This window comes from Rattus norvegicus, chromosome 6, assembly GCF_021556685.1.
Source record: "Rattus norvegicus strain SHRSP/BbbUtx chromosome 6, alternate assembly SHRSP_T2T, whole genome shotgun sequence".
NCBI classification, from domain to species: Eukaryota; Metazoa; Chordata; class Mammalia; order Rodentia; family Muridae; genus Rattus; species Rattus norvegicus.
In genome coordinates this window covers 143,582,048-143,610,000 of record NC_141539.1, presented here as the reverse complement: position 1 = coordinate 143,610,000, position 27,953 = coordinate 143,582,048, and the positions used below count along the sequence as shown (strand labels likewise).

Here is a 27,953-nt window from a genome sequence, read left to right as displayed (position 1 = left end):
ACATATAGGAGAGGAAACAAAGGGCCTTGGAAGGTAAAACTCAAGCTTTTGCGTGGGATTTGGGTCCACAAAAGGGGGTGTGGGTTTATGTGATTCTGAGAATGGACACGCAGCCTGTGAGTTCCTCTGAAGAGCTGTCTGGGAATGAGCCCAGCCAGGAGACAGCTGCATATCAAAATATTACGTGTAGCCTCTATGTCCAAAAGAAGCATTGAATGGATTTCCAAATGTAAACCAAAATACCAGTGCAAGTGGCACCCAATAACCAGAGGTTCAGCAAGCACACCAGGAGGCTTAACTACTCTGTAGTGTTGACAGTGGTCAGTTCTCATTAAAATGTCTAGTCAAGAGACAGAACAGGATATTCCAGAGATTCAAGGTCAGCTTTACCAAATTGCTTGAGTTCTTCATTCTTTCTAGCATGCTTGGAAATGGGGAAATATTCTGTCAAATGTTAATCGTTAACTACAAAAAAGGACAAGATGGTAAGGTGACCTAGCCTGCAATCCCTGCAAGGATGGGGCAGGAGGATCTCAAGTTCAAGGTCAGTTTGGGCTACATATCGAACCCAGCCTGGGCAACAAAGACTCTGTCTCAAAGTAAAAATGGAAGAGAAGGGCGGGGAATGTAGCTCTGTGATAGAGTGCCCGCCTAGCTCTGGGTTCAATCCCCAGTCCTGGGAAGGGACAGGGATAGTTACCAACTATATAACACACTGTTTATTTCTGTTGCCCCTGGGCTCCTCCTCTCCACAGCATTCCCCTTTCTGTGGTTGTTACTCTTGTGCCTCCAGTGAAAACTCCTGAAGGACAAAGGCGTTGAAGGCTCCTGTTTGCTGTGGGAGCCATCCTGAGCATACAGTAGGTGCTCACTAGGAACTAGTTGGTGAAACTTTCCGGCTCACCTTTTCCCATGCCCAGGGCCATGATGATGAAGCACCTGTTGTTGTGTTGAGGAAGAGGGTACTTCTGTGGATGTTTCCAGTTCATATAACTGGAAAACAACTTTCATGAATCACCTGCTAACTTACAGGCTGCTGTTCTTATTTAAAGTGACCACTGTCAGTTTTCCTATTTATAAATTCTATACTTCTCTGAAAAAAAAATGAAATACTCATATAAAGACTGAATATCCCAATACGCCAGTCACCTGGCCACTCACAGGCAGAGGCAGAGATGTGGAGGGATGAGGTCTAGTTCAGTTAAGTAGCTTCTGGGTGGACAATGTGCAGTTAAAGGGACTCACTACATAGTCAGAGCAGTGCCTTGGGTGCCAACGTCCTCTGACATGGGATCAGGAGAGAGGTCAGATGTCAGCAAGACTTGCATTCTGGTTGCCTGGCTTTAGAAAGTGACCAACTTTCTCAAGGGCAGCACTTACCATGACTACCATTGCCCAATCCAAGCTGCACACAGGAGGAAGAACCCTGTAGGCAGCTGATGTGGTTGAGAACAAGATCTGCACAAACAGGTTCATTTCCAACAGGAGGTAGGTTTTGCTTCAGAGCTGTTGACATTCATAAGCCCTGCTCATTGAGGTTGTCTTGAGGCCAGAGCACAGCAGCAAACAGCAAGCTTCCCTGCAGTCGCAGGCTTCTGAGAACTACTACCGTGTAAGGGAGGACCTTCACAGCCACAGAGAGGTATGAAATGAACCAAAAGTCCACACCGCTGGTTCAGAACCCCTGTGATGAGTTAACTTATCATTCCTCACTCAGAGGAACCTGCTGAATCCCTCCTCTGTGCATATGACTTTAAAAGCTCAGGGGGGTACACAGAGGATGAATGGCAAGGTCGCAGGTCACCCACAGAGACAGAAACCTCATGCTTATGTGGTGCATCACAGCACGCACATTTTCATAAAATTAATTAACCCTCAAAGCAAACCCATGAAGTGCTTATGATAAGAAAATTTAAAATAACTTTATCTGAATTCTATGGCTTCATATGCTAACAGCTGAGGAAATGTCCAAAGGAGACTTTGGTTAAGAAGATGACTGAGTAGCACAGGAAACAGGGTGGGGCGATTACAAAGGGCTGTGTCTAGGTACACTGTTCATGAGGCAAGGGGAAAGCGCCAGGAGTGGCAGGAGGGAACAGTGAGTGTTCTGCCCACCACTTACAGATGCTGACCCTCATCTCTGCTTGAAGACTCTAATCCTTACTGGAAACTTGTACAATCCAGGAGTCACTCTGGTAAATGTGTTCTCATTTTGACTAAGCAGGAGATTCTAAAACTAAGTCTAAACCGTTTGCACCTCCAAAGAGAACAGTCTTTAAGAACTCACCTGATCATCACCAGGTTTGGAGGTATGATTTTCTCTTCACCTTTGCTCTACATTGCCCTGGGTAGCTAGTCACAACTCTTTCGGGTGACCACTCTTCTATACCACACCTGCAATGACACTGAACCTAACTAGCTGGTATCTCAGGACAAAAGTGACAGTTCTGGGAGGATTTGGAACTTTGAGTGTTAGGTGACAGGCTCAGAAAGAAGACACGTGCTCCACTATGTTCATTGCAGCCTTATTTATAATAGCCAGAAGCTGGAAAGAACCCAGATGCCCTTCAACAGAGGAATGGATACAGAAAATGTGGTACATCTACACAATGGAATATTACTCAGCTATCAAAAACAACGACTTTATGAAATTCGTAGGCAAATGGTTGGAACTGGAAAATATCATCCTGAGTGAGCTAACCCAATCACAGAAAGACATACATGGTATGCACTCATTGATAAGTGGTTATTAGCCCAAATGCTTGAATTACCCTAGATGCCTAGAACAAATGAAACTCAAGACGGATGATCAAAATGTGAATGCTTCACTCCTTCTTTAAAAGGGGAACAAAAATACCCTTGGCAGGGAAGAGAGAGGCAAAGATTAAAACAGAGACTGAAGGAACACCCATTCAGAGCCTGCCCCATATGTGGCCCATACATATACAGCCACCCAATTAGACAAGATGGATGAAGCAAAGAAGTGCAGGCAGACAGGAGCCGGATGTAGATCGCTCCTGAGAGACACAGCCAGAATACAGCAAATACAGAGGCGAATGCCAGCAGCAAACCACTGAACTGAGAATAGGACCCCTGTTGAAGGAATCAGAGAAAGAACTGGAAGAGCTTGAAGGGGCTCGAGACCCCATATGAACAACAATGCCAAGCAACCAGAGCTTCCAGGGACTAAGCCACTACCTAAAGACTATACATGGACTGACCCTGGACTCTGACCTCATAGGTAGCAACGAATATCCTAGTAAGAGCACCAGTGGAAGGGGAAGCCCTGGGTCCTGCTAAGACTGAACCCCCAGTGAACTAGACTGGCGGGGGGAGGGCGGCAATGGGGGGAGGGTTGGGAGGGGAACACCCATAAGGAAGGGGAGGGGGGAGGAGGATGTTTGCCTGGATACCAGGAAAGGGAATAACACTCGAAATGTATATAAGAAATACTCAAGTTAATAAAAAAAAAAAGAAAGAAAGAAAGAAAGAAAGAAAGAAAGAAAGAAAGGCACACCTTCTTGCTGCTCCCGCCCTCTAGCGTGAGTATCGTAACTGCACTTTTGGAGACCATGAGAAGGAATTTGGTCATCATCCTTCTCATCTTCAGTGAGCTGAGCACCTGCCCCCTCCTGATAAGACTGCTGTAGCTCCTTCTGCTCCCACAAATTGTCAAGAAGTCTCTATAATGCTCTGAACTAATCTTTAACGGGACCCTAATCCTCTGGGATCAGCTAGCTAGAAGGCTGATAACATAGAGTTCTTCATGTCCCTCTGTACCTCAGGCCCACCCCGCATTATGCTATGTCACTGCCATCCATTAGTAATGCCTGCTCAGAGCAGCATTTGTGGAGTGCCTATTCCTTGTAGTACATGCTATTTCTCTGAAAGACATAAATGACTGACCATGAATGGCCAGTGCTAGGACGCAGCCCCGTCCTCAGCTCAGACTTCCCAACAGTGCAGGAAATGAATTCTGTGACGCTACATCATTTCTCTTATGAACTATATAGAAATATGTAAAGGGAAAATGCTATCAGGTCCCTTTAGCTACACCAATTTAGCTATACTGCCCTAACATACCCTTCTCTCCCTAGACTTAATTTCTGTGAGTGACAGGGAACATAGCTCATCTGTGAACACTTGAATGGTACATTTTAAGGAAGGTAAGGCCCAACATTATCTTTATTACCACCATGCCATCTTCCTCACCATCAACATTACCCACACTCCTACCATCAGCAGCAACACCCTAACCATCACCATTACCTTCAATATCACTGTTGCCATAAGTATCCTTTTATCCTTACCATCATAATCATATCCTACCATACTCACCACCATCACCATTGTTACTACCACCATCAACCTCACCATCATCACTATCATCACTACTGCTACTATCATTGCTGTCAGTGCCATAAAATCACCATCAACATCATTCCCATACTCTCACCATCATCTTCTTCATCAACACCATCATCACCGTCAGCACCATAGCATCATCATCATGTTCACCATCCCCAGTATCAATGCCACACTTCTGCCACCACCACCACCAACGACAACAAAAACAACAACAACAACAACAACAACAACTACTACTACTACTACTACTACTACCACCACACCACCATCACCACTACAACTACTACCACCATCACCACCATCACCAACCACCACCACCACCAGTTACTATCATACCATCATCACCACTATAACCACCATCACCATTATAGACACCAACAACTATCATCATCAGCAACAACAACTGCTAACCACCACCATACCACCATCACTACCACCACCATCATCACTATTACCACCATCATCACTACCACCAACCACCACCACCACCATCATCACTACCACCAACCACCACCACCACCATCACCAACCACCACCATCACCAACCACCACCATCACCACTGCCACCACTGCCACCACCACCACCACCACCACCACCACCACCACCACCACCACCACCATCGTCATCATCATCACAATTATGTTCACTTTGTTGAGCTGAGTTCCTGGGTGTCGGTTTCACTCTATTTGAGTATATAGTTTTGTTCCATTTAACACATATCACTTGTTACTTCTGTGTGTCTCAGGGAACACTCTTAAGCATCTATGGATATAGAATGAATCGAAAATTCAACGATTCACACTCTATTCATTGAAAATATTAATAATGACTACCTACATGTGTCTGGCAGCTACTTTTCAATCACTTGAACTGCATTTGAGTCTCCTGGACAATACTCAGAGGTAGACACTAACATGATTCTTTCATGGAGATGGCAACTGACATTTAAAGGCATTAAATGAACCTCCAAAATGATGGCCAGAATTATGAGCCTCTTCCCTTCCCAGTCCTCCTACTAAGTCTTGCCTGTCACCATATTGCTCCCCAAAAGACTGGCCTGAAGCACTGAGCCAGCCTCTCAGTTGTCCTCATTTTCCTGGCCACCTCAGCCCCAGCTCCTTGGGACATCTGTCTGAAACTTCAAAGAAATTTTCTCTCTCTGACTCTATGTATCTGCTCTCACCTCATGGGATTGTAGCATCCCACAGGCACCTGCGCTGAAGGCTCAAGCCTGGACTCACTCAGGCCCTCCTAGGTCCTTAAGTCTAAATTCCTTGAGAGACAGAGCTCCACCTTCATGGTTTTCTACCACACCAGCCATGTGGACAGATGGCCCTCAAAGGATGCCCTGAGGGGCACGTGGTGGCCGATAATTGGGATGAAGTTATCACCTTTAGGGCTAGGAAGAGCTCAAGAAGGAACAGGCTTATCTAGGAACACACCCCACTGCTAATGAGCCTCGTTTTGTTGAGACAAAATTTAAATTACGAAGAGTAATAGAAACACGTCGACTGAGATGGCATAGCTTTGAAAGGACGCCTCCGCTCGCATAATTTCTAAGGGCCGCTGTTTAAATACTGTGGCTAGAGCTACTTTAGAAAGAGAAGAAGCAGCTAGTGAATTTCACAGGATTTCATGTTTTAAAACAACGATTCTTTAAATTAAAAGAAAAAGAACAATATTAGAGTCAAAGAATCAAACAGACATCGGCACAACCTATATAGCCTGTTACACATCACAAATACTTGTGGGAGCTGTCTCCTTCAAGGTGCCTTTGGTTTGGGGGCTCCACCTTTACCATCAGAAACAAAACAGCCTCACTTCAACTTTTCATTTTTAGTGATCTGCACGGCAAAAATCTCCACCGGAACCCTCTGGGAACTCCTCTGGTCACTGTTGGAGTGCCAGCCCTTTCAGGGAGGCTGTCAGACACTCCTCTGGAATCGCTCCTTTAAGCTCTCCAAGACTCATACCCACTCAGTTTGTCTGTGGTGGCTTCCAGAATTCTGAGAACTGCCCACCTTCCAAGGTATCAGGTCCTCACAGCCATCTGTGGCAGGATGAGCAGAACCTGCTTTCTCTACAGAAGGGCCAGATTCAGTTCAGCCCCAGGTCACTCTATCCCCTTTCCTAGCTTGCCCTACATGTTCCCTGTCAAGGGCTTCCTGAGCACATTGGAAACTATGCCCTTAGCCTACTCTGCACACACACTTAAGCATGAGAATGCATGCAGCCATCTGCGCTATCTGAATCTCCAGCTCCATCCAGGTACGGTTTATGCTGGATCCTTGTCCTTACCACTGTCTCACTTGGAGTCCTTCACCTACCCACTGTCCTTCCAGATGTCCCTTCTGCATGGGAAGAATGTGCCCAAGACCGTGTGACAAACTCAACCTGGTATGAAGTGCCAGCACACATATCACAGAGGCTGGGGTGGCCTGGATACTGTGTCTCATTACCTTCTGACCAACAAACACAATGCCCAGAGGTCTCCTGAGCATGCCAGAGAAACCAGAGGCCATCGATGCTATGGCGTGTGACAAGGGACGTGGGGGGAATGCTGCCCTGCTTAGCCCCACAACTCTGAGCTTGGCAGTCAATGCTCAAGGTCGAGACTTTGCTGGAGACCTGTGGTTTCTTTACTCTACTCCCATGTGAGAACGGGTATTAGAAAGACTCAGTCTGCTCCCCAGTCACTGCTCTATTCTGATTAGGGTGTGACTCGAGATGTGTACAGTGTATGGCGTCCCTTACTGTCTACCTTGTGTGAGGGGCACTGAGGACATGGGGGCTTTCTGTAGTAACTGAAGGCAAAGTGGCCGTCTGCTTCATGCATCTGAATTCCCACAGAACAGGATCTCCTCCATTGTGCTCTCCTGGCAGACACCTGCCCCTCCCTCTGGCATTCAGTGACGCACAGCACTGATTATAAAGTGTCCCAGCTGGTAGCAAGTTCATCTTTCTTCGAGCACGCTTTTTATTCAGTTCACATAGGAATCCAATTAGCATATCTTTGTGACTGATTAAATATGCCTCATGTAAATTTACACGTCAAAACACGCACTGTACTTAAACAAGCAGGCCTGGCTGGCGCATCTGTAATGGTTCTGCAGGCTCATCCAGCACCCGCACAAAAGCCTGGATGGAAACCTACAGCAACTACCTGATGGCATTGGGTGTAGGAGGCAGGGGGCCCGTGCTCGAGGGATGGTGGATATAGACATTTGTCTCTCTTTGTCTCCGGCAAGAAGCTATTGACAAGGGAGGCCATCTGCGCAGGAGGCTGCCACGTCCAATTAGCTCATCAGGTGACGGAAATTTGGCCTCTGCTCCAGAAAGTCCCTGTGCACCCGAGTCGAGACTGTTTCAAAGCGATTGCATTATATTAGACAGCAGGATTAAATTAATATGGCAAAGACTGCTACTGGAGGAAAAAAATTTTTTTTCAAAATGCTTGCTAATGTTTATTATGCATGGCATTATCAGGAGTGGTCTTCTTTGACACACTATTTAATTCTTCCTTCATTCAAACTCTCTTTAGAAAAGAGCAAAAGACCCACCTATGAATATTGGATTGGGAAAGTTAAAGAAAAATAGAAGGCTTTAATTGGATTTCTTAGAAAGCAGTGGCTGTGACTTCATGGATGACTTCATGGGACTTGAACATCTACCACCTCGGCACCGGCCTCCTGGGGAGGGAGAGGTTTCCTGCTCCATCATTACTCTGCTCTTGCATGTGCTGGCTTGCACGGTGACAAGTGGCAGTCATTTGCCACCTTTTGAGCCCTCCACTTTGCCTGACGCCATGATGTGCTTGGCTATTTCCATTAAGGATGACTCACAGGGTTTTGTGCACATTTCTGCCAGAAGAGACTTAGATCTGCATCTCAGCTGGGCTCCGTCCCTGCGCCATTCTCCTGGGGACAGCTGAAGGCTCCTCCCCACCTGGACCCCAGCCAATCCCTCCAGTTCCTAAAAACTTGTCTTGGGGCCACTAAGCACACAAACACTCTTTATCGTCTCCATCTCTAGTGGGATTAGTATGAGTGGGTTCCATTAACTAAGCTGTGATGGTTTTGAGGTTTGGGGAAACCCATGAAGGACATTCAAAGGCCAACCTGGCACCACTGCATACCAAAATGGGATTAAAAAGCAAGGCAGCTATGCAGAAATGCTTTCAACTAGAGTGGACAGGAACCAGAAACTGACAGGACGTGAAGAGCCTACAGCCGAGTCCAGGTGGGTTGCTGCTGCCGTGGTTCCTCTCACCATTCATCGGAGAATAGAAAAGACAGGAGCAGTGTATTTGATAGGTAGAAAAAAATTTAAGAGCAACTTGAGCATCTCATATCGAACGTGGGCCATCCTGAGGAGGGACAGCTATTATACAAAATGAAAAGACATCTTTTCCTGGTGCGTTTTATTGAAACGCACTAAAGGGATTAAAGTTGTTTAATGTGGTAAAAGAAAAGCATTTAACCATAATAGGCATGTTCCAGAGAGATGCATACAAATGTGCTTCCTTTCGTTTAAATACTGTTCAAACCCACCGTGGGAGATTTGGCGGAGCCTTGTAGCCACTGGGTTCCTGTGAAGAGGAATCCTTCTCAACACATTTGAGTGGAAACTAATACTCAGTTTCCGGGCTAATGTGCAGAGTGGGACAATACATGGTGTGACAGGACAGCTGTTTGTCTCCCTCCAGGATTGTGGCTTCATGGGCACATCCCAAGTCCAGCAGTGGGCTGAGGGAACGCTGGAAGGATGCCCTCCCACACAGCCTGGCCATACTCTTCCTCCTTGTGTGAGTGCACGCAGGCAGCTTGGGAGCCCAGGACCCTGTTGTTCTTGCCTTCTATCCTCTGATCCCTCTTTCCAATCCTTCATCTCCCAAGCACCTTCTGACTACCCCACAGGCTGGCCTGAGGTGAAATCATGGTTTCCCTGGTTTATGCCTCTTCACTGTCTGGGAACTAGTTGCTGCTTCTTGAATTTTCATATTATCTCATATGACAGAGCTGGCAACTATAGAGATGACTCTTGTGTCAAAAGAGCTTCCACTAGATCTATACGTGTGTTCTGTTCAAAGCTCCAGATTCTGTGCACTCCTCCCCAGTGCATTCACCATGCATCAGAGATTTGAAATTCATGAAAACCCAGCACCCTCAGCCCCTCTGGGAAGGCATCAGAGGGTGTTGCAGTTTACCTCCTTCCTCTATCATCACCACAGATCTGAGACTTAAAACAGTCAGACAACGGCCTCCCAACTCCACAATAGCCAACTCCATATCCATACTTAGTCTGTGTGAGAGAAACAAAGCCGACCTCTAATTATCACCTGGCAGCCAGTGTGGCTGACAGGTGTCAAGGCACCTGCAACTCTGCAACTGGCTGAGAAAATGCAGGGCTCCCACGGACAACCAAGAACAACAATTTTCCAGTAAGGGAAACTGTGACAAGGGCTGCCTTTCCAAAGCCACTGCAAAGACTTGTGAGTCACCAGTGTGGGAGGCCATGGGTCTCTAGGGACCCTCCACTGAAACTGAAAATTGCAATCCTTAAGGCCTTCATAGAATCTGCCTAAACTGCTTCCATGGCAATGTCTAATTCTCTCTCTCTCTCTCTCTCTCTCTCTCTCTCTCTCTCTCTCTCACACACACACACACACACACACACACACACACACACACACACACACACCTGTAATACCAAAAAGATCGCTCCTTCCAAAGTCACTGTTAAACTAAATTCTTGCAGAGACTACCACACCATCCAGGAACAGAAGCTGACCTCTCCCCCATGTTTTTTTTTCTAGCTTATTTAAATGGCTACATTGTTTCTTTCTATCTTATTTACATTGCTACATTGTAAATTCCCAATACAGGAGAATTTTCTTACCCATGTCATGAAAAGGAATAGTTTGTAATAAGTTATATGTCATGGGTAGAAAAGAAGCAATTACCTGGCATGGTAGGACAGGTATTCCTGTGGCCAGAAGAGCTGGGGACACCTACTTGCTTCTGTAGCAACTTGTGTAGCGTCTGCCACTAGCTAAGTGTCTTGCCAATGATACTGGATGGATGTGTGTAGGACATAAGACCCTGCCAGGAAGTTTGGTAAGATAGAGCAGGTCAAGACCTGGAGAGTCGGTGGGCACATACCTGAGGCTTATGTGACTCCCAACTCCCTGCCAGACTACTGACTTAGAACATGAGCCATGCTTCTCACATAAAAGAAACGTGTCCTATAGTCATGTAGGCCCAAAGTAAAGTTCTCCATGCTAATGAGGTACCTAGAGGCTTAGCCAATAAGCTTCCTTTCCCAGACATTCCTCCCTGCAAAAGGTATCTAATCTCAGGCCCACCCTAAGAAGGGGAGTATGATTTTACAAATCCATTTTTCCACCATGACAATAAACTGTTTGGAACCATGGACTTTCTCTTTTCATCAAGATCCACTGTGGAGAACCATGAAAGAGGCTTTCACCTACAGAGCTAAAGCCTAAATTCCCATAGAAGGCCTCTCTGTGCTCCCAGCCACAACTGCCACCAAGCCTGCCACCATCAAGCTAAGGACAATCATCCCACTGGAACAAACTGGAGATCCCCCTTTATGTCCCACCCCTTGGACCCAGGCTAGATGCTTTCCCCAGCTCACAGGCCCCCGACTCTGTTCTCTGCTCGTCTGCCATTCCCAGCAGTGCCTTGATGTCCAAGAGTCTGAGAAACCCACAGCCCTGGACTTGTCACAGGCCCAGGGATGCCCACACCTAAGACTGCACTTTCCCTCCCCATGAGCCATGTTCTGGTGCTTCCCTACAGCCCAACACCTTCCTCAGAAGAGAGGCGTGGGATAAGTGCAGTCAAACTCCCAGAGTTCTGCCTCTCCAAGCAGCCATGCCCTGTGGTGGCCCAGACTCAGGCCTACAACCCTACAGAAGAGGGACTCATGATACTGGCTGGGTGATGAGGAATGGTAGCAGGTTAGTGCTTTGTAAGAAAATGGGAATTCTGAGATAAAGGGACAGTTCTCATATGGCCACATTCTTATTCCAGGGCCAGTCACCTGCTGCTGCCTGTGGCTGGATAAGAGAGAAGGAGGCACAGCTACCGTCATCATTCTGGACCAAATGGTGTACACCGTCATGCCAGCTCAGATGCTAGGCATGTAGGGTTTCTCAGGGCCTTCTTGGTGACTCAGTCTTCATGGGAACTATTCTTCTTGTAAGGACACCAGTCACATTGGGTGAGGACGCCACTCTTTGAGCTCAATCTAACTGGATGATACCTTCCAGTATTTCCAGATGAGGTCATGATCATAGTTCAGGGGTGAGGATCCTGACATGGCTTCTTAGGGACATATCTCACCCACAGGCAATACTGGCTGTTATCATAGAGCACTGTCTACATATTCATTCCATTTATATTTGATATTTTTTAATGTATGAGAACTGATAGTATTTTCAAAGCAAAGTAGAGCAGAAAAGGGGGTTGGATCAACCTTGTTAAGAAAAGGCTGACATGGGAGGAAAGACAGGCCTTTAGAAGCATTTTGCTTGAATAACATGTTTTGCGTATTGTCGTTTTACAGAGCAGGCTTGCATGAAGGCTGAACTCCCAGCTCTGTGTTTATAACCTGCTTTTCTTTCTGAACACTCTATCAATCTGACATTTCCCTAAATCAAACCGACCTTCCACAATGTAGCATGAATCATAGTGGTCTCATCATGCTGACTAGAGAGCACTCTTCCCACCCTGGGACAGGATGACAGCTTCTCTGTCACTCACCGCTCCCTTGGCGCAACGTGGATGAGCCGGGTGGGCAGAGTTGGTCACAGTTGCCCATGGCATCACATCACAAATTAGAGGGAGGAAGCTGGCCCAGTCGCTCCACTCGGAGAACGTGTTGTCTGCCTATGCAATTACTGATGTGCTCAGCTGACCCAAGAACCACTTAAGCACAAGAGAAAATGGATGTGGATGGAAGGATGAAGCCACGGCCGTGCCCCCACATAGTTCACAGTGCCTATCTCTGATTCCTACTGAGCACTTACTAGGGACGAGTGGCTATGCACCTCCCAGGGTGCGACACAGGACCCAGCAGTGAAAACCTCTGCAGAGAGGGAACTGATACCAACCTTCATCGAGCTCAATGGTCTCTCTAGGAGAAGAACAAGTGCCACTGTAGCTCAGGGCTGCAGTGTGATCAGAGGGCACAGGGATGTTCAGAATTCCACCTGTTTCTGTAAATCCAGGGGAGCCCAGAGCCAGAGGTGGCAAGTGAAAGCTGACATACCTGGCCCACATGCTGTTGAGGGGGCAGTGGTGTCTCCTTGGTGATAGCATTTGTATCTCAGAACATGTAGAAGGCAAATGGTCCTTGGGCATGAAATTGAGCACCAGAGAAGCCAAAAGGAGTTAAACATGCAGCTTGTGCTTAAATATTGCTATAATAATAATGAACTGGTGTCAGAAACTTGAGGCTTTTGCCCAGCAGTGGTACCTAAGTCAGGTTGAACCAAGTTTTATTCTTCTTTCTTCATGGACTGTTTCCACGCCATCCAACTTCATCCCCATTCCAAGAACCTATTACTATAGATACACTTGACTTCTGAGGGGATATACCTGAGGGCTTGGAGCTGAGTCTCAATGAGTTTGTTAACCTGTCATTACAATATAATACAATGGTTTGTTAGCCTATCAGAGCATGAGCCAGCCAACCGTAGAGTGTTTCCATCCAGAAGTGACCAACTCCACTTTTCTTGACAAGCAGAAATGCTAGCTAATGACTGAATGTGAAAATGTGACAGTCTGAGATGACAGATGTTCCTAGCTAGAAGAAGGGCACATCCCACGCTGTGACACACTCAGAGAAGGCAGAGCTGAGTATGAACGGTCATTGTTTCCATGGCTGAGAGCTCTGAAAAGAGCTTGAAGGCCTGACCCCTGCTCATATGTAATAGCCATCTTGGAGCCACAATGAGAACCTGCCAAATGTGGCGGCTATAGTGGTGGCTACAGGTGCCAAACCTTTGGCTAGCAGAGATCCTTAGTTGACCCTACATTAGTGAGGAAACATAAGTTTAGTAAAACCATCCAAATTACTCAAATATGTATGTGCATAAGAGGGGACAGTCCAATCTACCCTATCTGACTCCTGCCTATGCTAAAGACACAGATCCTTTTCCAGCCTTAATACCCTGTGACCTATAGGTATGACTGTGAAGTGTCTCAGGAAGGACCAGAAGCAGGTCAGAAGAGAGTGTAGACAATCCTGGGTGGTAACCATAATGACATTAACACAAGGACTATTGAGCATGCCTGAATACACATTCATAGGGAGCTTGGCCCAGTGGACATTCTTGATTGGATACATAGGTAGGATTGTTCAGGGTTAACCTCAGTGCAGAACCATTGGTTAAGCTGGCTTCAAATGGAAACCATGGATGCTTCAAATAGGCGCTGTTCATACATCCATTCTTTGGGAGTTCTTAGGAGTTTATGTGGCTTCTCAGCAGACCCATTTATGTTCTCTCTAAATAGAGTGAACAGACTACCACAGACTGAGCCTCCACCACCCTGTGTTCATTAGTGAGCAGCATGTGTCAGGATACGACATCAGGAGCCTACATACTCAGAGTGAGCACAGACCTCTATGGAGAAAAGTAAGAAAGACCTCAGTGAACTTATCGGTGTCACCAGAAAAAGACAAAGGCAGCAAGTTTAGGGGTCTATCGTCACTCTACTCAAAGAGGAAGTGTGACAAGTAATCCAAACTACGTGCATAGGAGTCCAGAAGAGCCTCAGACACACTGCCATTTTGCAAGGATATCTCTTAGAACTCCTCTGTATGGATGGCCAGGATAGGGTTGTCAGAAGTCAGGAGCAGGTTAGTCCCATAAGATAGTAACAGGTGGTTATATAAGTCTTCATACCAGTTTCCAGAGACACCAAAGGCATCCAGTTAGGAGACTACAGTGGAATTTGGTGCCTGGATGGGTGCTGTATTGGGCAGTGTTTCTTGTGGTAGCTCTCTGCCCAAACTGGACTTTAAAAGTATAGATATGTAGACCCTGGAGGATGTGTGGTGCTAATGTTCCTTTTTTTGCTTTGCCCAATGTCACTTTCTTCCTTCGAATGACCTGAAGTTTTGGCTTAGTAATTTCCAGAAGTTCATCAGCTGGAAGATATTTGACACTTGTTTGGAAACAGGAAAGGGCAATGTCCTGTGAACACAGAACTGGCTCCAGTTTAACTGCCTCTCCCATCCCCTCTGGGAGGACTTTCACAGAATATGCATGACTGCTGCTGATGCAGCATGTGGTAGTTGGAATAAGAGTGTCCACCATAGGCTCATATATTTGAAGGCTTAGTCTTTAGGGAGGGGCCATTTGAAAAGATTAGAAGGATTAGGAGATGTGGCTTTGTTTAGGAAAGTGTGTCACTAGGAGTGGGTTGTGAGGTTTTAAAACTTCACACCAGGCCTAGTTTCTCACTTTCTGCTTGTGGGCCAGGTTATAGGTCTCAGCTACTTCTCCTGTACCACGCCTGCCTGTCGCCATGCTCCCTGCCATGATGAAGTAACTCTCTGAAATCGTAAGCAAGCCCCGATTAAGGTTTACTTTCATGAGAGTTGCCTTGGTCATGATTTCTCTTCGGTAGAACAGTGGCCAAGGATCAGTATATCACTAAGGAAAAGCTGAGGCTCAGAGCTTTTCCACCCACTACTCAAAAAAGGGTTCTGTGGTTTTCCCAGGAGCTTGTGTACCATGATGCACACACTCAACAAAGGGTCAAGTTGGAAAAAAGAGGAAATCCAGGAAAAAATTATAGTGACTCACCAGCATGCTCTTCCATGTGACAGGCTATGCACGTAAGCACAAGCTTGTGTGGTAGCCTCCTGCCAGTCAAGAACAAGAGGAAAGCTGATGGGGGAGGACATCCTCATTGTTGCATTGTTATCTACAGCCACCCAAGATGCAGAATTTCTAAAGATCTTTTGACTGGGAAAAATGGGAGGAACACATACATAGGTGCCCATGAGCTTCCCCTGGTATCTCCCCTTTACAAAAGCCAAGGACTCGGCACCAAAGTATCCTCTTGGAAAGTACATAGGAATCAGCGAGAAGCCTGGGTCATCTCCAGAGTGAGAAGACCGGATACAGATTTCCAAAGAGGTCACTGGAGCTCTGACACAGAAAAACTGAGAGACAAGGAGGTGTGTAGTGGGTCCATCTGATGGTGCTCTGAGACAGTGTGGTCTGGGGTTTGTAGGAGACTCAGAGTCAGATCAAGCTGGCTGCCCTTTGGGGATTTGTTTTTTGCAGAAAGTGGATGGTAAGTCAAATTACTAACAGGAGGCTCAGAACTATTTTACCCGTTCAGTCTCAGGATAATAAAGTCAAACATCCACGAGGACCTTCAACAAATAACATAGTCTGGATTTAATTACAGATAAAAGAAATCTGACTTCTATTAAAATAAGAGCAATTGCATATAAAAATGGAAATCACCTCGTGCATGGAAATGCCATTGTCTTGGTTTGCATTGTCTTAGAATAAGAAAACCAGGAGGCCTTTGGCTCTTGAAAGGCTATCCTTCAGACAAGGCTGAATGAGCTCTCATTGAAAGGATTCCCAGGAAAATAGCCTGCTGCAGCTTTCTAACCTTAAATAGATGCAGATTTTTCTTCTGCTGCCTCGGTTTACTCATTGCTCCCACGCCACTCCAATGGTATGAGAGTGGGAGAGCTGGCTCTACCTCCTGCCTGCTGAGGCATTAGGCAAGGCAGCTGGAGCAATGCTGGACAGGTCACTCAGCTAGTGTAGGTTCAGGGCAGCTGGTGGGCTGACAGGCTCAGCTACCACCCAGGCCCAGATCCAGGGTTTTGAGTTGGCCAATCCCAACATCTACTCCATGTATGAACTGCTGGAGCATATGAAGGGCCTGCCCTACAGATCCAAGCTGTAGGATCTCCACAACACTGGGGAACAACACCATATCTGAGAGAAGTCCCAGTGAGGATCCAGTATTGATAGTGTAGCAGAAGTCTTGATCCAGACCAATGACTCATTGCAATGAAATCTGAAAATGAAGAAGTGTGGACAAAAGGCTATATTGTGGGACACACAGGAACTGCAGCTGCCACAATGGGATTTTTTTTTTCTTTTGTCTGGGAGGTCGCAAGGGCAGAGGGTAGAAATGAAGGGATGGGAAGATGAGTGGGGTTGGGGTGCATGGTGTGAAGTTCACAATCAATAAGTAGTTAAAAACAAAGGAAGTCCAAGAACTCAGCAATTGTTCAGTCCACAAAACTAGATGTCTCTGTTGGTCTTCAGTATATGCTGGAATCCTGAAGAAGTAGCCACCAACACCAGTGAAGAAGTGAACTCATTAGCAAGGGTGAGAGCAAGCAGAGAATGAGAGAGAGAGACAGACAGACAGAGAGAGAGGTGGGGGGGATTCCCACCTCAAAAGATCTGGATTAAGATGTGTCTTTCCACCTCCATGATCTAGACTAGAAGTAGATCCTCCTGCTTCAAATTAAGCAAAAATCTCTACAAGGTATGCAGAGGCATTTTTTTTTTAGGTTTTAGTCAGTTCTAGATGTAGTCAAGAACAGATATTGTAGTCTTATCTAATATAACCACTTCCCCCAAAGAGGTTTACCCTCTTACTATTTTACAGCAGGGAGGACCCTAACCTGCCTCTTTTACTTAGGGTGTGCTGAGTTCTGTACTTGCTCTGAGAAGTCTACCAGGCTGGCCAGAAAGTAAATATTCTGGGCTTCATGGACTCTTTAGTCTGTAAAATCCCAGAGCTCTGCCGAGAGCACAGTCCATGATAAGGTGCACAGCGAGAGTGTTGAGCCTGACTCCCCCAAGCAGCAGCTGCGAGTAGAGCCCAAGGGCCATAGCTTGCTGTTCAGTTTGCTGGACAGAATAGGGTGAAGGCATGGGTCAGAGGTCACCAAAGGTTGAGAGTTCAGGGAAACCCTCGTAACCGCATATCAGTTTCCTATGGGGTTGGATTAGATGGGTAGCTGGAGAAAGAAGCAGCAGACAGAGAGGGAAGAGCAGACCTGAGGGTCATGGAGAGCCCAGGAAGGGTGGGTACACGGATGCATGGCTGTGTGAAGCAGAAGGCCCCTCTGCATGAGGCTAGGAGACCTCCAGGGTCTCCAGAGCCTGGGCTCTGCCTCCACAGTGGGGCCTAATTCTTTAGGTCCAAGGACAACCTACAGGTATATTTGTAATTAGTACCAGAGGGAGACTGGAAACCTCTGCAAAAAGAAGTATCACCTTCCAAGTAAGGAGTTGGATAAACACCTAGTATCAAAGCTCAAATGTTAACTGATCAAATACAAACACCGCTTCACTCTAACCAGAAACACGGAAGACTCCTTGAAGCAGCCTGAACCCACCCTGAGCAGCTGTGGCAGGAGTCAAGAGCAGTGAAGATGGGGATTGCCTGTTCTGGGAACGAGCCCTGCATGATTGCTTTCTCTAAAGGCCATCACTGAAAACTTGCTGCCTTTGCAAGTGTAATGAGACAAGGTGTTGATAAAATGCAAACTGTCTTCAGGTCTAAGAGGAGTGATTGCACAGCCGCCTTTAATCAGAGCCAGTGCACAGCACAGATTAGAGCTGTCCCTCTTTACTGCCCCTGGACAACATGATAATTCTGTGAGATGACATGCTCCTTGTGCCATCTCCACAACCCTACACTTTGCATAATGCAAATTCTCATGTCAACAGGATCAGCCCGCAAGGGAAGTCCAGGGAAAGGTCTCACTTTGGTGTGTGATGTAACTGGTCCACCCCCATTAGTGAATACACACAGCAATTCTCCTAATCCCATTTGCACTGTGGTCCCCCCTCCTGTGGGGGAAGAACAGGAACGGTTGGTCTCTCTATGGTGATTTGCATTCTCTGTCTCTAGATGTCCTGTGGGATGCCAGGCAAGCAAAGGTTGGCTGCCAATGACAACCAACAGTTTCACCCAAGTCCTTTAGAATTTAAATTGTGCTCTCAGGTCAGTTCCTTCCCAAAACAGCCTGTGAAACGTGTGTTTTGGTCCAGTTTCAAAGAGAAAAGACGAGACACCTTTGAGCTTAAAAAGGTCACAAGAGTGGCCAAAACATGGGCTGAGAGACTTTGAATGGAGGCTCCAAATCCTATCTCTTCTCCAACTTCACCTTAGCAGCCTTAGTGGCCAGGGAGCTGCAGTGAGGACACCAATGAGAGCTGGGAACAATGAGGCCAGCTCCCCCCCACCCCCATTCTTGGTCCATGAGACACATCTAGTTGCCATGGAGACCAGCATCTGCAGAACTCCCTAAAGACGGCTTTTCACAGACACTGCTTCCCTCTGCTCAGAGACAGCTTGCTAGCTGGGCTGAGGGGTGTGATAGGAAATGACCCCAGCTGAGGAGGCTACAGGAATGGGACTCTGACTGAGGGGTTTCTGGAAGGTAGCCCAGGTTGAGGGAATGGAGTTAGGCTGAGGAAAGTTGCACAAAGGGCTGAGGGGCTGTAGCAAGGGGACATGGGGAAACCTCCAGCTCTAAAGTTGGGAAGGTCTGTTGTATTTACAGTCTAACAGTCACCCATGTTGTATCTGAGTAGCTCTCAGGCAGGGCTATAACTATCACCAATGTAGACTTCTTGTTCTATTGACCAGTTTGCATCTGACATCTTCACTGTACCAAGAGCAACCACCTACAGTGTTGTCCCTGTCAGTGGGTCCAACAGGCCTGTACTGCCTCACTACACTCTTGAATGTCCTGGGCCTTGGTCTGGGGTTATGTGGAATTCCAGCCTCACGGTGCAAGTCAGCCATCGTCTAAGAGCAAGCCATTATACTACATATTCCTGTCCTGGGAGAAAACAGTGGGGTAGTTTGCAGACAAAACTTCCGAAAGTGTATCTGGCCTTGAGCACACTCAACTCAGCATCTGTTTGTGGCAGGATCGTTCACCTAGACTAGTCTCTGGGCATCTCACCTCAAGAGCCAAATGCTCTTACACTGTCCCTCATGCTCAGCAGCCCTTGGCCATCTCACCTGTTCTCACTTCTGATGCTTTCCGCAGCCATCTCTACCTCCTAACCCCAAGTCCTGCCTTCTGTTAACCATAGCTGTGCTGATCTGACCTGTTCTGGGGTGAGCACAATGTTGAGGGTTAACATGCTACATATGTATTTAGCACATGCTCTCTCCACCAAGTCATACCTAAGATGAAGGGATAGTGCCATGCATCAGTGGACCAAGGAGAAGAAGCTACAGAGTTGGGCCATTCCGAGCCAAACAACCACCTATCCAGAATCAACTACCTCCTCTCTAGCCTGAGGTGGGCCCACATATCCTGGACTGAAGCAGCAGACTCAGGCAAAGGTTCAGTGACAGTTGGAGATGAGACCACCACAGACATCTGTGCTCACAAGCCCTGCTGAGGGCCATGGGTGAGCCTGTGATGAGGGGCTTGAAGCTGAAGTCAGATTTCAGAACAAGCTCCCTATTCTCCCTTCTCCTCATCTAGTTACCATGGGAACTGGCATCTGTAGAATTCCCAAAAGGAGGTTTTTGACAGACATTGCTTTCCCCTGCTCAGAGACAGCCTGCTAAGCTGAGAGAGACTGCAAGAAGATGACCTAGTGTATAGGCTCACACTCTTGTCTTTCTCCTCCAGAGCTTATCTTGAAGCCACATGAGATGTGCAAAGTCACTCTGCAGTGCTCAACCCTGTTTCTGGAACAAGCTACTCCTACCTAGGTATAAAGGTACTTCTATCTCTGTGCCAAGAGGATAAAAGAAAGCAGACATACCCTTTGTGTATTAACAGAGAGAGAATGAAGATCAACCAGTGAAGGCACAGAGGCAGGGTACTTTGAATCTACAAGACAGGTTTGACACTGCTCAAGATACATGAGGTGCAGAAGTAGCAGGTTTCTGCTGAGAGTCTCTGTGAGCTAAGAACTCCTTGACGTTGTTGTTCCTGGTAAGGGTCCCTTCTGCAGACATAGACACAGTCCCCCTGGAGCACCTGCTAGTCACTGTGCTCTGGCCATTGGCCATTGCCAGGCATTGTCCAGTTGTGCGCTCTCTCTCTCTCTCTCTCTCTCTCTCTCTCTCTCTCTCTCTCCCTCTCCCTGCCTCCTGACACACACACACACACACACACACACACACACACACACACACACACACAGAGTCTTTAGATCATGGGAATGAAGAGGAGACAGCGACAGCTGATGAAAAAAGAGAAAGATATTCAAAGAGAGCCAGTTAACATCCACCCAACATCAAGGTGCTGAACCCCAACAAAAGCCACAGAACTGCACCTGCTTCTACCTGCCCACCTCCTTCCTATTCTGGTGGTATTGACACCACAATTCTATACTGTTTATATGTGCACAGCCTAAGCTTTCAGGGGAGGAATTTAGGCAAGGTTTCAATACAGGTAGAGCCAAGGCCTATTGGTCACTAAGAGCTATACTTCTTATAGTCACTGCCCATCCTGGTGACAATTTGTACTACTTTGGTTAAAATTTTTAAAAAAGGAGTTTATTTCATTTTATAGCTTGAAGTCATTCATCCAGAGATGTTATTTACTGGCTTGCTCCTCATGGCTTGCTCAGCCTGCTTTCTTATACCATCCCGCACCACCTGCCCAAGAGCGGCACCATTCATAGTGGGCTTGACCCACCCACACAAATAATTAATCAAGAAGACATCCCACAGGCTTGCCCACAGGCCAATCTGGTAGGAGTGTTTTTTCTCAATTGAGTGTCGCTCTTCCCAGATGATTCTCGCTGTGTCAAGCTGATTAAACACCAGCCAGCACACTGCCTCAGGCAGAGCCTGCCAAACACATCAGCCCAGGCCTGCAGGGGAGAACCTGGTTTTCCATTCTGAGCCCCTGTTTACACGTGTAACTGCAATAGTCAGCTTTCTGTGATTGTAATGTGACACTTCAGACAGTCAACTGAGGAGGAGGAAATGTCTGTTTTGGCTCATGGTTTCAGAAGGCTTGCTGTAAGGTGGTTTTGCCTGCTGCAATGGTAGGAGTACAGTACATCACAATGGGATCACATGGCAGAGGGGGCTACTTGCCTCAAGGAAGGAAATAAAAAGAGGAAGGGGTCTGAGTCCTAACGTCACTTTCAATGATGCTTTTGTAATGACCCAGCTTCCTGCCACTAGGGTCACCTCATGAAGGTTCCACTGTCTCCCACTATGAACACAAGAGGAAGACCACGCTTCTTCACAAAGCCTTTGGGGGACGCTCTGTATCTCCTCTCAGATCCATCCCCAATAGCAACATGGGCAGAATCAACTTTCTGTTGTGCTCAGTGTGTTTATCTCTAAGCACTTCCTGTTCTGATGATGACGGACACCCATGTAGGTACAAACAGGAAGAAGAGTGTTGGATTTGAACCTGCCCTCACCTCGCATGCTGCCATACACCGAGACCTCTGACCTCTACCCCATGCTCCCCTCCAACCACTGCCCTGCCTCTGTCTGAAGTTCTCCCCATTGTCATTTTCCTCATTCACATTACTGTCCACATCCATGTGACCATCTGCATCCACAGAGCCACTCCCATCTACACTACTGACTTCACCCATGTCACCTCCCTTGCTCCTAGCCTAGTCCTCATCCAGAGCACTACGTCTGCCTTCTCTTACCCTTCATTTTCTCTTCCCCTACATCTTACCCCTGGTAGACTTGGCCCTTTGCATCTTACGTATCTCAACCTGAATAAAAAAAATGCAATTAAAAGTCAGACTGTATCACTCTGCTTTTAAAACCCTTTAGTGATTATAGTTCAAAATAATTTTATCTTGCCTTTGAATTGCTTCCCCCTGAGACCAGTTGGGACTAGGCAGCTCCTGAGTAAGCCATCAGTAAATGAGCCCGGTACATACCCAGTGGATATTACTCACCACAGTCATGGTGCCTCCTGGGGTAGAAGAAGGAACTTTGGGGGGAAGAGTCCGCCCTCAGGTCATGAAGGCAAGGCAGCATGAGCTATTCTGGTGACTGTGGCTAACTTAATGGAATTTCACTGAGTGGAGTCTCCACAGAGAGGGAGGAAAACAGAGACTCTGCCCTCTTCAAAATGAGTAAGCTTTTTGTTTTTGAAAAGAAAAACTCCCAATGAAGTGAAAGTAAGGAAGGATTTTCTTTTTGGAAAGGGAGGTTGGTACACAAAGCTCCACTCATGGCTAGGAGCTGCTGGTTACTGATAGCTGTCAGGAGAAGGAGTGTGAGCCACTGTTGACCGTGCTTCAGGGTAGGACCCGCACCTAAGAATATCCACAGATTGGACTTGATGGGTTTTAAAAAAACAGAAAGTTCGGTGGATAAAAAAAAGTAAATGTGAGAGGAGTTGGAAAGGGTGAATATAATTAAAATGCATAGCATAAAGTCTCAACTAATAAAAAAAATCGGAAAAAATGTAATGAGTGATGAAGGAAGGAAGCAAGGAAGAAAGGAAGGAAACAAGGAAAGAAGGAAAGAGGCAAATAAAGAAGGACTCAAGGAGGCAAGCTAGGAAGGGTGCAAGGAAAGAAGGACAAAAGTTTGTCTTTCTCTCACATGTGGAGTCTGTGCAGAGCAGCAGTGGTGAAGGGGAAGAAGACGGTCATGGGATGCATTCGATCAAAGGACACAGATAGGTGTCTGCCAATGCCACAATGAAGCCCACTAGATTTGTATAATTAGTGTGACTTAATCAAAGAAGAAAATAGGAACTAAAATAAATGAATGGACGGAATTACCCAAAGGTCATCACCTAGAAGCAGGAAGAGATTCTAAATGACCAAGTGGATGCACTCACCACTCAGGGTTAACACCACTTGGTATCTGATGGGGATAAATGTGGTATTAAATGTATACCTACTCACTAATTCTTACATCTATTTTTATAAAATTATCAAAATAAGTTTAAGTTCTGTTACCAGAATTACAGCTCCCTTTGCTAACAACAATGGATGTCTCTGTTTCGCTCAGTTCCTCTGATTCCAAAAGTAAACCCTGAGTGGGCTTTCACAGAGCCCATATTAAACCCAGGAATTTCTACAGAAGGCTCTGTTAGGTTTACAGCCTCACCAACAAGGACATCCCGCTGTGTGCCTGTCCCAGTAAAAAGGTAGGAAGCTTTCAATGACCCTGGTAATGTTCTACACGACCTTTTAAAACTGAATGGCCCAGGAAATGCATCTTGAGATAAGTTCTACTACTTTATCCACACTTGGAGCTAGTCCTCAGGAGCTCACCCATGTTCTCCCTGGAGCTAGGACACTTTGAGGGTGGGAGTGGGTGTTTGCTGTACATGGGGTCATATCTTCCTTTTCTCATACAGCCTCACTTTAATCCATAAGAACATGGTATTGTTAAAAACATGAAAGGAACACATATTTTTACAGCATTCACACGTGTTTACAACTCCATACAGCTTAAAACAGGGGCTTGGAAATCAATGGCTGTTTTGCAGTTTCCCAGACGCAACCTAGCAGGTTAGTGGAGTTGCATTATGAGACTTGTTGATAGACAAGACTTCATCCTTCGCTTGTCTATGTGATTTTAGCCTCAATTCAAAGTTAGAACATGCATAGACACATTTGAAATGGTCAGAAATTAGATCACAGATAATCAACCGTATTCCCTAAAAAGCCAGTAGGGATTTATGGCTATAGTATGTGTATGAGTGAGTTGACAATGTGATATTTTTCTTCAAAAAAAGAAGACTGTCTATGACTGATCTCTGTCCAGTGGAAAGCCACACATTTACAATGGCATGACAGCACAAACTGGACTTGACTATCTTTTTGAATTATTCTCATTTCATTAGTTCTTCGAGAATTCCATGCACTTTCATTCCATTTGATCCATTCATAGTTCTTTAAAGTTCTAGCCAACTCACTTCCTGTCTTGGAATGACATGTCCATGACAGAGGAGCATCTCTGTGTGAAACCCAGACAATGGAAGGTCTTAAATGTGTTCAGTTGTCACTCATGTGAAGCAGATGCTCACAAAGGAAAGAAGTAGACTAAAGGCTGTGTGGGACCAAAGCCATTGAAACTTAATTCCTTTCTTCTTGGGTGGCAGAATCTTCAGAACAACACCTCCTGAGTTATTGCAGCAGCAGTGCCACAGGATTCGTCCACATCATGTCCCAGCCCTACACACCTAACGACAAGGCAACAAAATGACCCTATAAAGCTCAGATCTTCCAACTCTCGAAGCCTAAGCACTTTGCTTTTTAATCAGAGTGCTATTCTCACATCACAACACAAAGAGCATCCAAGCACATGGAGGTCCTGTGAGTAAGTCCAACAGCACTCACAGTGGAAGTAAAGAATGTGTCTCTCACGGGTGGAAACAGGACACATTCTACACTATGTCATGACAGGACAAAGAAGCTACCATACGGAGAGTTAATCATACCAATCTCTAAGTCAGTAGAAACACTGGCATTTAAAATTACTTACAGTTCAGCAAGAAAAACAATTCACAGATCTAGCGATGGATAGGGTTAAAGCAGACGAGTGCTCTGCCATGTTGGGGCCTGCACCCCCAGCCTGGCCTCTCAGAAACAGCCTTAAAGTGCAAGCATACAGTCAAGCCGCTCCAAACACTGTCGTGCCATTTGAGTCTTCCTTCCTCCCTTCACATGAGGAGACAACCTTACCTGCAGCTTTCGTGACATCTGCCGTTGTCATGTTTTGGATGTTGGCACTCACTTTGAAGATCACTGCTGGTCCCAAAACTCTGGAAAAGATCATTAAGGAAAAAGGTCATTTCCACATCAACAGGGGACCTGCCTGTCTGTGAGCTCCAGAACACTGACAGGTTAGGGGCCCCCAGGCTGCCCTTTGCTATTCCTGGTGGAGTTTCTCTTAGAAACTAGGGTTCTGTTTGCACATCTAGTAAGTCTATTGCTGACTTTATTTTTAAACGCACGCGTGCGCGCGCACACACACACACACACATACATACACACACATAAACACACATACCTACACACACACTCTCTCTCCATCACCCCCCCACACACACACACAAACACACACACACACACACACACACACACACACACACACACACACACTGTTGTACTAGGGATGGATTCTTATCAAAAGAAAAGTACCCATTCCTGATAATGGCAGACAGGAATTCCTGAAAGCGTAAAGGAGGAATCATTGTGGAAAAGGACCTTAGTCTTGAGCACAAGAGTCAAGAGCAGAGTGGGGAGAAGTGTTTTCAAACTTCTTTCTGCAGGGGCCACTTGAAGACCCATCACATCATTAAGAACTACTTAATACAAAAGCTGCTGTCGGGGAGTTGCTAGGCAAGAATTATCAAAATGCCTGAAGCTTTATAAATGCCAAGTTGAACATGATTTTGAAGAAATGTATCACTTTACAGTCGAAATCATTTGAGGACCTGGGTGGTTGATATAGAAACACTTATACAGCAAACACGGGGCTGGGTGTGTAGGGTCTGCTCTGGAAGGCAGGTGAATGCCATCTCCACAATGATCCAAAGACTCTTCATGGAATGAAGTGCCTTCTGAAGGCAAATTCCCCATAGATTAGCAATAGGAAAAGCAGGAGCGTATGGTAGGAGATGGCACTGAGGAAGTCCTGGTGTGGGCAGCTGCCTTACTACCAAATTTCTGCACACTGGCCTCACACCCTTGTCAAAGTATAAAGCAGTTCACAGGAATGAAACTAACACATACTTACAACCGTGCCTTCCCTCCTCCCTCTCACCATAGACTTGGCTGCCATTTGCCCTCACCCTGAGTCACACCAGCTAAGGTGCTGGCTCTGAACCTTTCTTTGAGCCTCACACTTAGCTGTGGGCTCACAGGATCTCCATCTTGGCCTCTGGATTTCACCATCCTCCTGTCAGCCCAGGGCTTCAACACACTAGAGGTGGAAGCTGTCTTGCTACAACAAGGCAGATAATGACCATTCCAGCAGCCCAGCATCACTTTGGGCTCAGTAAGATGTGTGCTGAGTAGTTACCTTCCCTGAAGAGTGCCACCTTCCTGTCTCTTATACGTAAACATCCAGAGCCCAAGTTCTGTTAAAATCCCTGGAAATGCTGGCGTTATAACTTCTGTACTGTCATCTAGTCCAAATCTGTCTCGCTGTATGACATAACCTGAGGAATATCTGTGTTCAGCTTTCCTGACTGAGGATTTAGAGAATTACTTCAGAAGCCACTGTGGTACTGATACGGGGACCAGGGCAGCTGCCATGACCTTGCTCGGGCCAATGGAACATCCCTGTATGTTCCCTTGTCCATGGATTCTTGCTCTCTGCTCTTAGATGGAACCCAGCCAGCATCCTTCCTGGTCTTCAAGACCAAATGGCTTCATTCACATCGGTACACACACAGGGGCATGTTCTTTCTCACCATGTCAAATCCAATTGCATCTCCGCTAATCACTCAGCTCTTTTCATATCTACCTCAGTAAGCACCAACAATGATAAATTCTCTCTCCTAACACTTCTAGAAACTACTTCACCCATAAGCATTTGATGTTTAGTGCTTAAATGGAACACGAGTCATCTACACAAGCATCCATAGATGATTCTTGGCTTCCCAGCTGGGTCATCAGCTCTGGGAAGCAATGGACTGATTCTTATGGGTCTTTACTCACACAATGGATGACTGATTAACTTGTGATAGAGTCAGGACACTTGAGTATAGAATTCTTCTGATGTTGACAACGTCCCTATTCACACGAGAAATGCCCAGCTACAGCAGCCAAACCTAGAGCTGTTGGGAGGCGACACCAGAGTCCATAGCAATCAACTTCTCAGAACTTTAGGGTACCCTGGGTAGCCTGAGCCCCTTCCTACAAGTCTCATGTCACCAGCTCTATGAGAAAGCTGTCAGAGTGTAGTCATCCTGTCTGGGAATGGCTCCCAGAGGCTCCAGATCTCATCTGGAGGATTATCCTCACCAGCAGCCCCTGCTCCTACTGAATGGGATGCACTGTTGTCTGCATCCACACAACTCTCAAAGGAATTCATGACTTTGTATCTTCAGAAGGGATTTTTAGGAAGGAAGGGAGGGAGGAAGGAAGGGAGGGAGGAAGGAAGGAAGGAAGGAAGGAAGGAAGGAAGGAAGGAAGGAAGATAGTATTGGAACCATTTGCTGAGGACTCTGGAGGAAGGTGTCAGTCCCAGTCTCCAAATGCTGACTACTCCCCTCTGAAGTGGCCCCTTTTTCACCATGTCTGGGAATACCTAAGGTAGAGGGTTGTCTGAGACTTGGGTTCAAAGCTGAATCAGCCCTGAATTCTGAGACCTCATAGACTTTTTCATCATAGCAGTCCCCAGGACTGGCACTATGGTTTCCTAATGCCTCTAGGGAACCTGTTTAAAGTACCCATCAATGAGAGCCAACATCACTGAAAATGAGCCTTATGGTAACCAAGAATCCCCTAGGGGAAATCCAGCACTTGGGCAGACAAAAGTGTCACACGAGTCCTGGGCAATGACATTGGTCAGTTGATTCTAACACCCACATGTACAGAATAAGCAAGTCCTCGAGTTATCAG

The 27,953-nt window shown here is 46.4% G+C and overlaps 1 protein-coding gene across 10 annotated transcripts in view; it reads right to left on the bottom strand.

The window, feature by feature from the left end:
- Ptprn2 (protein tyrosine phosphatase, receptor type N2) overlaps nt 1–27,953 on the bottom strand; it is a 744,317-nt gene that overhangs the window by 368,859 nt on the left and 347,505 nt on the right. For 8 of the 10 annotated variants that reach the window (XM_087552435.1, XM_087552436.1, XM_087552437.1 and 5 more), the window contains 1 exon segment: nt 25,065–25,144. In XM_087552435.1, the coding sequence (XP_087408561.1) occupies nt 25,065–25,144 (80 nt within the window). 10 annotated transcript variants of the gene reach the window in all.